This window comes from Streptopelia decaocto (assembly GCF_964273445.1).
Source record: "Streptopelia decaocto genome assembly, chromosome: 2".
NCBI lineage: Eukaryota > Metazoa > Chordata > Aves > Columbiformes > Columbidae > Streptopelia > Streptopelia decaocto.
Window position 1 is genome coordinate 137,616,849 of NC_138655.1, and position 12,242 is coordinate 137,629,090.

General features: G+C 38.1%; 1 protein-coding gene across 6 annotated transcripts in view; it reads right to left on the reverse strand.

Annotated features, from left to right (window-relative positions):
- Positions 1-12,242, reverse strand: part of PPP1R9A (protein phosphatase 1 regulatory subunit 9A) — a 143,869-nt gene that overhangs the window by 30,919 nt on the left and 100,708 nt on the right. For all 6 annotated transcript variants that reach the window (XR_014183217.1, XM_082044356.1, XM_082044357.1 and 3 more), the window contains 2 exons: positions 7,321-7,476; positions 1,667-1,720 (listed from right to left, as the gene is read on the reverse strand). Coding sequence is in view for 5 of the 6 variants with exons in the window: in XM_082044356.1 (XP_081900482.1) it covers positions 1,667-1,720; positions 7,321-7,476 (210 nt within the window). In the remaining variant the exon portion in view is untranslated. The remainder of the gene's footprint in view (positions 1-1,666; positions 1,721-7,320; positions 7,477-12,242) is intronic.

A 12,242-nucleotide genomic window follows, 5' to 3' on the forward strand; every position in this document is an offset into this window, starting at 1 on the left:
AACCTGTTATACATATATTACTCCTGTTTTCTTTAAATTTGCTTACCGAGTTGTAAGAAGCTAATATGAAAAGGAAAATATACCCTTGCTGTTGAAGATTTCAGGGGCCAATTCTGCCCAACCCATTAGCACTGCTTAACCCCATGGCCAGGGCAGTTCAACTGTTCGGCACCAGTGAAGTCCAATGACTTTTTCCAAGTGACCCCAAAGAAATCTGAATTTTACTGTTGAGTTTATAATAATCCTTAGCTGATTTGCTAGTTTTTTATTAATTTGTTTGTGTGTGTGTGCGTTAGGCTTCTCACTCCCCAGCCGAAGCTAGCTGCAGGTTTGAATGTTTGGTGCTGGATAAGGGTAGGGTGGTAGCAACTTGTAGATTTTAGCTCCCAGAATTTATGGAAAACAAAACATGCTTTAACATCCTTGTTCACTTATCCATACTGTTTAATTTGCTCCAGGCAGTTCTGCTAGCATCAAGGATGATGCACACAAAAAGAAAATAACTTGTTTGCAGTTTTAGTAGTAATATACCTAAACCCGTCACATTTTCTTTGGCCCTATTCAAAACACTAGGTAAAAAAGTCCAGCACAAAAAAGCACATTAACCCTAATCTTGCAAATGGATTTGCCCAGGTGAGTGTTTACACCCACATATCCTTGCCATGAAGTCAGTGGGGCTCAGCAAATCAGTCCCAAGGGACTGACCGTGCGGCTCCGATTGCCAGACTGCAACTGGAAAGCAGAGGGAGAAAAGATTCCTCACTTTTTGAACTAAAACAGTACAACACGAATTGTCATCACAGAAAACAGTTGCATTCTGAATTTGGATTTAACAACAATTTATGCAGATTTGATAAACACTATACAAAATATGCGAGTGAAATGGTTGCTAAAAGGAAATAATATAAAATCTTTTGCTCAAGTACAATTTTCTCTTTCTCTTCTTTTTATTTCCTTTATAATGTACTCAAAGGGAAGGACATCATTATAAAACCTAATATTACTCAACAGCTGAATTATCAGTTGCCTGCCCCTAAAGGTTATCCTAGTACAAAAAATACAATTTCTTTTTATTGCTGTAGCAATTCAATATAATAACTAGCAACCAATCATGAGATAATGTTTTCTGTTAAACTAGTAAGCTTTTTCCTTTCCAGATATCTTTTAAAGAGAACCGCAACAATATGGAACAGCTCTTTTTCGTCTATATATAAAAAGTAATTTCTATTACGTACCTTTAAATAAATCAGGTTTTTCAAATGTCCAAAAAAGGAAACTAGTATAAACAGGATACTTCAACATTACTGGTAAATAAAAACACTACTAACTTAGACTTGAATATTCAAAAAAATTTTAAAACCTGAGAAAATGCATTTGAATTGTAAAACTAAAAATCTGCCATTTAGTCACTATGATACCCCTTAAAATGTATATTTAATTGAAGCTACATAAGTTGGCAGTTTCTCTTAATAGCAGCATTTAAGATTTTACTTGAAACTTTGAATAGAAAATATATACCAAGACAAGATTTAGCTGAGCCACTCTGCTTCTTAATCAGCCTTTAATAAGGATGCTGACTTCTCCACCCACATAAAGATACGTCTTCGGATCTGATTTTGCATGAGATGAAAAAAACAGCGTGTATTAACCGTATATTGATTCTTACCTTCGTCTTCAGCTTCTGAATTTCAGCTTCTGTAACTGCATGTTTGATTTGCAACTAAAATTGAAAACATAAAATAAACAAGAAGTCACAGAGAGTACACCAGTATTTTTAAAGCCTGTGCTGCAAGTTGAATACCTTATTACAGAGCAGAAGGCCTTGAAGAGTGCTGCAGTGCAGTAGATTGTAAATTAAAATGTCTAGCTTGCAAAATGACTCAGTCTATGCAACCTAATTAAAGATAGGATGCCGTTTAACCACTCATAATTTCAAATCAGAACATCCAATCTGTTTAGCAAAACCAAATGTCTTATGCTTTAAAAAAAAAAAAATAAAAAAAGATGTTATCCTGCTGGGCTTTGCTCTTCTCTGATGTGAATGTGAAATACGTCCCAGTGCTGTCAGAAAGTCCCACTGCGTTGATTAAAGCAGGCACGTTACAAAAAAAGCAAATATGGAAATAAGTGATTTAACAACTCGAGAAGTCAGGAAAACCTTGAGGGAAGATTCCACATGTTTATTTCATGCAAGAAAAAAGGTAAACTGATGCCATTCTTCTCTACTATTATTCTGCTCAAGCTAGCTAATCTCAACGTGAGAGCAGTTACACAGGGAAACTGCGAAAAACAGGAAACGGCATTCAAGCACACAAAATGATTGCAAGCAGATTAGTAGCCCAGGCAGCGTGCTAAAGGTTGCAGTGACATTACCCAGCACCGTGCACAATCAGTGCAAGGGTTGGTGCTGAGGACCCAGCATCCACCTGCCTATCTTCTGGGGAGATTTCTTTTGGACTAACCTACACTCTTCTGATCCTGTGGAGTGAATACTCATTAGCTCTTTGAGTGTATTAAGCAATGTCCTGAAACACCTTCAGTTTCAGCCCAAAGGTCTACTGCTCGCAGGCTCCGAGAACACTCTGAAGTGTGAATCGAACGACAGCTTCAACAGCAGAACCCTCATCCAAATGGAAATGTTCATGCGTGTGCACCCAATACTGGTCTGCACCCGCATCCCTGCTGCTTTATCATTTAAAGCACACACAACTTCTGACAGGCCCCAAAGCCTTAAATCTAAAAGCACTGTTTAATCTGAAACAGTGACTTGTGTGTGTTGGGTTGAGAGCAAGGACATAACCTGAATTACAGCCTGAGTTGGCACTGCAGTGGAAACAAAACCTTAATCCATTATTTATGAATATCAGGAATAGTTACAGAAAAGCATGTTTTACGTGAGGGTTAATTCTCTTGGAAGACTAACAGGAGGCCTTGGGAATAGTTTATGTCAAGCTAATGGAATATGTGAGGGAGTTGTACTAAACCAGAAATTATAATCTCTGGTGAAGCAATGGCTACATCTTTGAAGACCAGGCTGTTCGTAAAACAAACAAACAAACAAACAAAAAACTATAAATAATTCAAAAGAGAAGCTCTGCTGGAGGAGAGGAGTAGTTTCAAAATAAAAGGAGCCATCACAAAGGTGATTAGTACAAGTATTGAGAAAGGTTGAGATACTTCTGAAATTCCCATTTCATGGGACCACTTGAACACATTTCTTGTGGCAGAGGAAACACACACTCTCAGGTGCAGTTTGGTTTGCAAATCAGCCTTAACTGATGTAGTAAGTAAATCTAGTCCTTTCTGGTGAAGAATTACTGAATTTAGGTTGGAAGGAGTAAAGGAGACACTGACGCAACCAGTTCCACCTGAGGAACTGTTTAGAAAACTTCATTCCACTACTTGTTCCTTGGTCACTGTCTCCAGAGGAGATTTAAAGCACTTCTCATCCTCAGGATCACGTTACTTATGCTCACTTTCTGACTTTGCACTGAAAACTGTTAACAAATCTTCCAGTGCTCAGTGAAAGCAGATGTAGGATCTCATTTCAAATGAAACCAGTCACTGACTGCAACTGCTTGCAGAAACATGTAAAATGTGGGGGCACACCAGGTGCACTCGCAGGTGGAACAGCCATGGGGCCAGAACAAACCTGTCCCGAGCAAGCAGTGACCCACAGATCATATGAGGCTCCTGAGCCACACGAGAGCACGGCTACTGCTCCAGGACACAAAGATGCCAGCGCAGCTGGGAACAGGGCATGGAGCTGGGATTAACGGCAAGAAGTGACATGGGGTGCTACTGCACCCAGTAGATCAGGAGGCTGGGTAGGATATATACCTTTCTGTAATTATATACAGTAAAGGAAACTAAGGAGATACTTTAATAAGTATTTGTAGAGGTCACTTGCAATTTTTGAGCTCACTCAATCCAAACTCTGATCTGCAATTTTCAGGGATGAAGAACTGGTTCTTCTCATCATTCCATTTCTGTGAGTCGTGAAAAATCAGAAACCAACCATCTCAAAATGTTATGGAGTTTATTAAGTGCCCAGGCCTTTGCTTAGTTCTGCTATCTCATTGTTTTGGAGTGAGATAAAATCAGGGGAAGGATGGATGAGCTGGAGTTTGCCCTTTGCAGAGTTAATAATGAAATCAAAAGGCCAAGACTCAAAGCCTTAGGCTACCTGCTTACAGTCCATTCCCATCTCCTCTAAAAACCCCACAAATCAGTCAGCAGCACTTAAACAGCTTATTATTACATACAAATAAACTCCAAATTGTTGTATAAATGACAATCTGCTCAGGTCCAGATGGTTTTAACATTTATTTTTATACTGTCATTAAGTTAAAGAAAAAAATACCAAGCACCCAGCCAGATCACTGAATCAATACATGGTACAGCAGATCCCACTGAGGCAGAAGAAAGAAGACACCTTCCTGCTGAACTGACAAATGTGTAGCTGGACATCCACTTTTGTCTTTTTTTTTAATCAGAACTAATTATTCTTGCAGAATAGACGAGAAATACTAACACATTTATGGGTTAGACTGAACAACAGGCAAGGTCAATTGTTTGACAAGCAAATCTGCCCTTCATAGTTAAAAATTTTAAAGCAAATTTTCTAATAGGGGAAGAGAAATAACTTATTCCATGTCCTGTATAATGTCAGACAAATTCTTGGCAGATACTATTTTGTATTTTTATGTTTTCTAAGTCAATACAAAACTGTGAAGGCTTCGTTTTAACAATGGACATTTTGAATCATTTTTGGCGCGTTTCCTTTGCAATGATGTCTTGAAAAGCTGATTAATTTTCTTCATAACTGTAAACTTTTTTTTTCCTAATAAGATAGAGAAAATAGCTAAACAGCTTGAATTAATCTAAAACTGCAAAATGTAGGATGGGATGAAAAGCTAGCAAATGTTAAATACCTAGAGTACCATGGGGAAAAAAAGTATACAATGGAATCTAATAATCTCCATGAAAATGTCTATATAATCATTATATTTCTTGAATATAATAATAATCCATTTTTCAAAGATTTCATTGAGACGTGAAATGTTAACACCTAATTCTTACATAAGATGTCCCTTATCCCAGTAGATCCTGTCTCTCTTCAATCATCACAGCTAAAATAAAGCTTCTAGCTCTTTCTCTCAAATCAGTTAAGGGAAATCAGTCCCATTTTTCCTGTTTTACAGCCAGGAAGCAAGACTTGCAGAAGTACAGTGATTCATCCAGGAATGCCCGTCTCTCTCCTGACTTCCATTCCAAAAGCAAGGCATTTCAAATAAGAGTGATCTGAAAGTATTTGAGCACATTTTTCATTGCAAAGACTGAATTCAACTAATTAGGTCAAACTATTATGCTTAAAGATTATGTCCAACCCACTTGTTTAATACTTTCATTAATCTCTGCAGTAAGAACAAGAAAGAACAGTTATTCTTTAAATACAGTTCCAGAAAACACTGTGTGGGCTTGTGCAGCGTGATCGTGAACAAGTCCTCTAGTGTTGAAAGAATTCAGGGCAAATACCAAGAAAAATACATGTATTCACTCTGTAGCAGCCAACAAAATGCAGCTTCACAATCAGTGAAACAAAAGTGGCATGTTCGTAACAGCGGTAACTGTGTGGGTTAGTGAAAAAGAGTCCACTCTTATGCAGGAGCATTTAATTTTCCTTCTCAGGCTCTCATCTACACTTGAACTAGAGGATCCTCAAGTCCTTTAATTTGATCTCTTCTACACCAGTATTTTGAGGCCATTAAACCAAACAGGTCTGCAAATAATAGCTTCAAAGCAGTTTGGACATGCTCAAGTATAGCAAGAGGCCAAGCTGATGGAAATTTTACGCAAGCATATTCTGACGGGCAATTTATTCAGAGGTCAGTGCCTTGCCCATCACTGCAAATGTGTTTTGCACTGGCACCGCTTTGAGAAAGTATCACAATGTGTGATGCAAAGTATTAGAAAATGAAGTAAACTGTTCTGCTAATTTGCCTAAGAGTCTAGAACTTGAAATATGGAAGAAATTATCGTTTAAGTGAACAAAAAAACTTTCAGGAAGCAATAATGAATAACAGTAGGCCTCCAAAGGCTGAAAAGGGCATCAGCAGAAAAGGGAAAGATGGGTTGCTCTGACTGATTACTTCCCATACATTACTCTTGCTAGACAGTAATAATAACATATATTTATAAAAAATAAAATATCTGTTTTGATTGAAGAGAAGGGCAGAGGATAGGGGAAAAAGAATCAAAAGGAAGCCTCTCTATTTTAAAACTCCACTCTGGGCCCAGAAGGACTATGCTGCTCAAATCTCCTATGAGGTTCTGGCTACTTTCACCCCTTCTATCTTCACTACACTTTAAAAGAAAAATGTTCTTTATTGTCACCTCTGTCATCACTGTGGGCTTAGATAAATCCAACTGTTTCACGTCTTTATTTGAATCAGAATTCAGTAAAGTTCAGAAATAAACCACATCAAAAGCACAACCTAAAATACACAAAAAATCATAGAATATTTTGGGTTGGAAGGACCTTCAAAGGTCATCTAGTCCAATGCAATGAGCAGGAACATCTTCACCCAGATCATCTTGCTCAGAGCCCCATCCAGCCTGGCTTTGAATGTCTCCAGGGATGGGACACCCACCACCCTTCTGGGCAACCTGGGCCAGGGTTTCACCACCTCATTGTAAAAAAACCTTTTCCTCCTGTCTGGCCTGAATCTTGGGTAAATTAAGTTACATGAATTCAATGATTGTGAGAAACACCACTAATTCAAGCCTCAGTTAGTAACAGTGGATGCCACGTAAACTTTACAACCACAGAGATCTGATAAAACACCAGCTTGAAATGCACTTGCTTCCTCAATATACCATCTTTCTATACACATGGCCAAATATATGACATTGCTGTATGCCGATGAGTCGCTGTGTAATGGTATAGGAAGAGCTCCACATGTCCATTTTCACAAAATGTAGCATTTGCTGTTCCATTTTCCTGATCACTTTTTATTGCAATCTTACAAATAAAAGAAAAAAAGTGCTGGGGCCTGGTGACTTCTGTGCTGAAACCATAAATGATACATCACTCTCCATCAATCCAACAGTCACCTGAAAGCTGACATTAAAACAACTCTGAAGACCAATTCCACTTCTTTTAAGCATATCTTTTTGAGTCATTCAACTATACTGAGCATACAAGCAGCTAGAAATCAACGCTAGTATTCAAGAGAAAAATAAGCACTGAACAATGAGAGAACTAGAAATCTAATTCCAGTGACATATTTCAGGAGTATTTTCTGATCTACAACTTACCTCTTTGAATTTGTGAGCAAGCTTGCCGGTGTCCACATCACTGGGGGAGAACATGTCATCATTTTCAGGGAGATCAAACACTTCAATAGCCATGTCACCTCCTGGAAGGACAGGTCCCATGTCTTCATCTTCTTCATCTGTAGCATATTCCCCTGTCTTAATTTTACAGCATTTAAGAAAGTCCAGTTATCCTCTTTTTAAGTAGAAACTGTTTGAACAGTAATTAAATTACTGTACAAATCACAGTATCACAGTATCACAGTATGTTTGGGATTGGAAGGGACCTCAAAAGATCATCTAGTCCAATCCCTCTGCTGGAGCAGGAACACCTAGGTGAGGTCGCACAGGAACATGTCCAGGCGGGTTTTGAATGTCTCCAGAGAAGGAGACTCCACAACCCCCCTGGGCAGCCTGTTCCAGTGTCTGTCACCCTTACTGAGAAGAAATTTTTCCTCAAATTTAAGTGGAACCTTTTGTGTTCCAGCTTGATCCCATTACCCCTTGTCCTATCATTGTTTGCCACCGAGAAGAGCCTGGCTCCATCCTCGTGGCACTCACCCTTTATATATTTATAAACATTAATAAGGTCACCCCTCAGTCTCCTCTTCTCCAAACTAAAGAGACCCAGCTCCCTCAGCCTTTCTTCATAAGGGAGGTGCTCCACTCCCTTAATCATCTTCGTTGCCCTACGCTGGACCCTCTCCAGCAGTTCCCTGTCCTTCTTGAACTGAGGGGCCCAAACGTACTGCATACAAGAAGGGTTATCTTTTTCTTTAACTATAAGCCCAGTACTTATGAATTCTACCAGACAAAAATATACAACTCCACCATAGTATTTCAGAACATTAAGAGAGAGGAGAAAACAGTAACCAGGAACTCAGTGCACAAGCACTTCTGGCTGAATAGTTCAATGGTTTTCATCCTTTTCCAAATGACACCCTATTTTCCATAGGAAGAGCTCTCCCAATTTATCTCAAATTTAACAAGAAATCTTTTCCAAATAGAAATAAAAGCAGAATAGGACCAACAAGACCTTGATTAGTGTTTTGTAAGCCATCTAGACGCAGTAATTCTCCCGTGATATTCCATGCTGAATTTGAAAATCTATCGGTTTGTTCTTTATAAATAAATCAGCAATAGAAAAGTCACACCCACACAGAAAGACAACGGCAGGAAAAAGAAACCGAGTGTCAGAGACAAGTTCAGAGACTAAAGTCAGAGTTTACTGAATTTTCACCCTAAGGAGCTGCTTCTAGCTAGTTTTAAACAGAAAATGCAGGTGTTTCTTAGGCTGGTAAACCATGGGATGTTAACAATTTTCTGACAAAACCGGATTTAAAAACACCACAAGCTACAATAAGTATCTCAAGACTAAACAAAATAAAACAATAATGTCGAAAAAATAAATCTAGTGATATTGAACGCCAAGTTGCCCTGACAATCTTTTGCACACACATGCGCGCGTCTCTCCCCGCACCCGAGGTGGTGGGGTCCCCCGCGCTCCAGCGGGGCTCCCGCTGGGAGTACATGGCGTGTGGATCACTAACAGTGTGCAGGCTGTGCAAATCACTATGCAAACGTATAAAGCAAACGCTTCCCTCAGGGCCACATCTGGATTTACAAATCTTGGGACTCAATATATACATGGAAAAGGAAGGGCAGGGGAAGGGGTGTAGTCCTCCTGAAGTAAATACAGTCACAACACCAAGATTTTAACACAACTATGCAAATTTTTGTTCATGAGTTTTCAGTTACCAAGATGCAGGCATGTAATATTATCAGAAGTATATTCCCACTAGTGCTGGGATTATCTATTAGTGCCATTTTTCGTCAGAAGAACTTTTCAAAACAAGATGTAAGAACTCAGATGTCCGAACAACGGTTTGAGTCTCAACTTCCTACCTTAATTTAGTTTCCCAGCTGTTGTTTAGGCTTATTTAAATATCTCTCAATTCAAAAGCAGGGCATGGAAGCACGTTAAATCTAAGCGCTCAAGTACATACGGGCAGAAAGGATATATGTATGCATTCAACGACAGGATGATATGCTTGCAATAAAACATCACCATTTCTTGGATAAATAACACACAGGATCATAGAATAACAGAATGGTTTGTTCTAGAAGGGACCTTCAAAGATCATGAAAAATTACATACTCCTTTTTAAAAACTATTAAAGTTTTAAAAAACAAAGCCAAAACACACAGAAAGCTTAGAATCATTTGGTAAAATCTTCTGATATTAAAAGAACTATCAAAAAGAAGGTAAGTCACCAATGTGCATGACCCACCCATACTTTAAATGCCACTGTTAATGAGAGCAACTCTCTGTCGCTATAAGTAGTTACATATTCTCCCATGGAACAGTAACCATGTATTTTACATACTTTATATATATCAAGCCTGAGAATCTCAGTAGTCTTCAACAAAAAAGGTAACAACTGGTGTTGCTTATTTTTCCTTATTTAAAATAAAAGCAAAAATCACACCATCTATCTCACTGGAGTTTTCAAGCATATTAGCATTACAGCTAAATGAAACAACACCTGAAATTAAATTTATCAGTCTGTCTGTCTAGATCTCACATGCACACGTGAAATTTTCTGCTACGCTACGCCTGTAGTAACTTCTGGTTTTATTTTATTCCCCACGGCTACATGGAGTCACTATCTAAACAGAAAATTAGGCTGCTAATTGTCCTGGCTTTTTCCAGGAGCATGTAACACCACCTTCACACACCATCAGGGTGGCGAGAAGTGGAACAACTACCTCCACAATCCCAGCAAGATTTCAGTGAAAGGAATTATTGTGGGGACAAAATACTAACACAGTCCACGTACTGGCAATTTTGCAGTCATTATCCCTGAAAAATCTATAAAAACATAACCATCAGTTCCAGCATGAAAAAAACACATCTTGGCAGGTCCGTCAGCAGTGGGAAGGAAATCTCTGAAGCACGCAAAGAGGAAGCAGAAATTGGATCATTAACTAGCAAACTCATGCATGGTTTATGTAAAAAAATGGATCTGGCTCAGCTACACGTGCTTTTTAAATGAATATATTAATTTAGTGCAAATCCTAATTATATTTATCAATTTTAGTATAATAATAAAACGGATGAATTTAGTTAAAACAGGTTTCGCAAAAGACTTAAACTAAAAAGAAGTACTTTACACAGAAAGAAAAACAAGCACATATAAAGGACTACGTTATATTGGGGAAAAATTCAAGAGCAGGCACTACTCGAAGCACCTCAGGAGCCAGTGTTTGAAGGGGGACATCAGGCAGCTTAAAATGAACACAAAAGATAATTTTGCTTCAAACTGTACATAGCGAGTGTCCATGAGCACAGTCATTTTTGCATCAATTAATGCAAAAAGTAGTCATCAAAGCAAAGCACAGTATTTTGTTCGAGTAAACAAGACAGCAGGATGACACAAACACATTACAGAACACTGAAATAAATGAGACATTTACTTTCTTCTTCAAAAGAAAGGGATCCAATCTTATAATCACACAAAACTCAAATTACGGGTTGAAAAGAACCAATGTGTACTTTTAGGAAATGTATGTCATAAACTGCATAAAACATACTTTTCCAGGAAAAAAAATAGCTCTGCTGACTTCTATTTCACATGAAACTACTAGAAGGTTGTTCAGACCCTGCACCAGTAAGATAGAATGGGAAACACAGTGTTTTACAAGCAGCAGCAAGGCACAGACAAGATTTATTTTACTTCAAAGTAACGAAGCCTTGTAAGGTAACAGTTGTTATTGTAGTTGCCTGAGGTTCCTTGCAATACATGTCGTTTTCTTAGCTGACAACAACAATAATATTTTTAAGCTCAACAGTCAGTGAAAACTTACATGCTCTTGAAGGAAAACCTCAGACTCTTCAGTCTATATTGGTGAGCAAAATTCATCCGTGCAAAAGCCCTATTTCTCATTTCAGTAGCACCTAAAGCTTAACCTTATCCCACCCACAGTAATAGCTTCTGATATTAGCCATTGCATTTTGCTATATACTATCACCGCTAATAGCATTAAATTATCTTTATAAACATGAACTACAATTTCCCTTTTTAAAAGGGAAAATGCATTAATCACATCATTTAATTGCCCTGTAAATTCTTGAAACAGGCCTAACAGTCCCAAGCAGAAAGAAGGAGCAGCAGCACCAGCCAGGATAAGGCAGACAGACCTCCCCCAAATCACCATAACAAAGGCTGCATCAAGCTAAACCTTTTGTTTGTGCTGAAACTCTCCCACAATCAGGGAACACCATCTGAAGAACTATAAAAATAACTCAAACCCACCTCTTCACTTGAGTTTTTGATGGTTTATACTTAACTCTTTCAAAAGAGCAAAGAAAAATATAAAGGTACAGATCAATCACCACTTTTACAGAAGTGCTTCACATTAATGATGTTGGAAAAACCAACTGTTCTGAAAGATCTTGTTTAACAAATGTGTTATTTGGGCATTAGGCATTCAAGCACATTGCAACATCTTTGTTTTCATATGTGCCGATAATTTCTTCAATGATTTTAATGTTGCTTCGCTCTCAAAATGTCCTGATAAATGAGAATTAAAAATGAAAAAATCATCAAATGACTATGAGTGATATTAAAATACATTAAAACATCCCTTGCATTAAACTATTTGTCTGTGGCCACAGAGTGAACAGAATTCTGTAATATGTTATTAATTTCACATCCTGCATTGCCATATGCAGCCTTCAGGGGAACAGGTCATCTGCTTTATGTGACTTTTGCCATTCACTGTAGAACACAAAGAAGATAATACCACGTTCAAATCAAAACTCTAAGAAATGTCAGAATTTGACTAAAATGTGCACAGAACACTATGTTAACACAGGGAAGTCAAAAGGTTTCAGTCGAGGATTCTGATTCAGGTTGTACTTA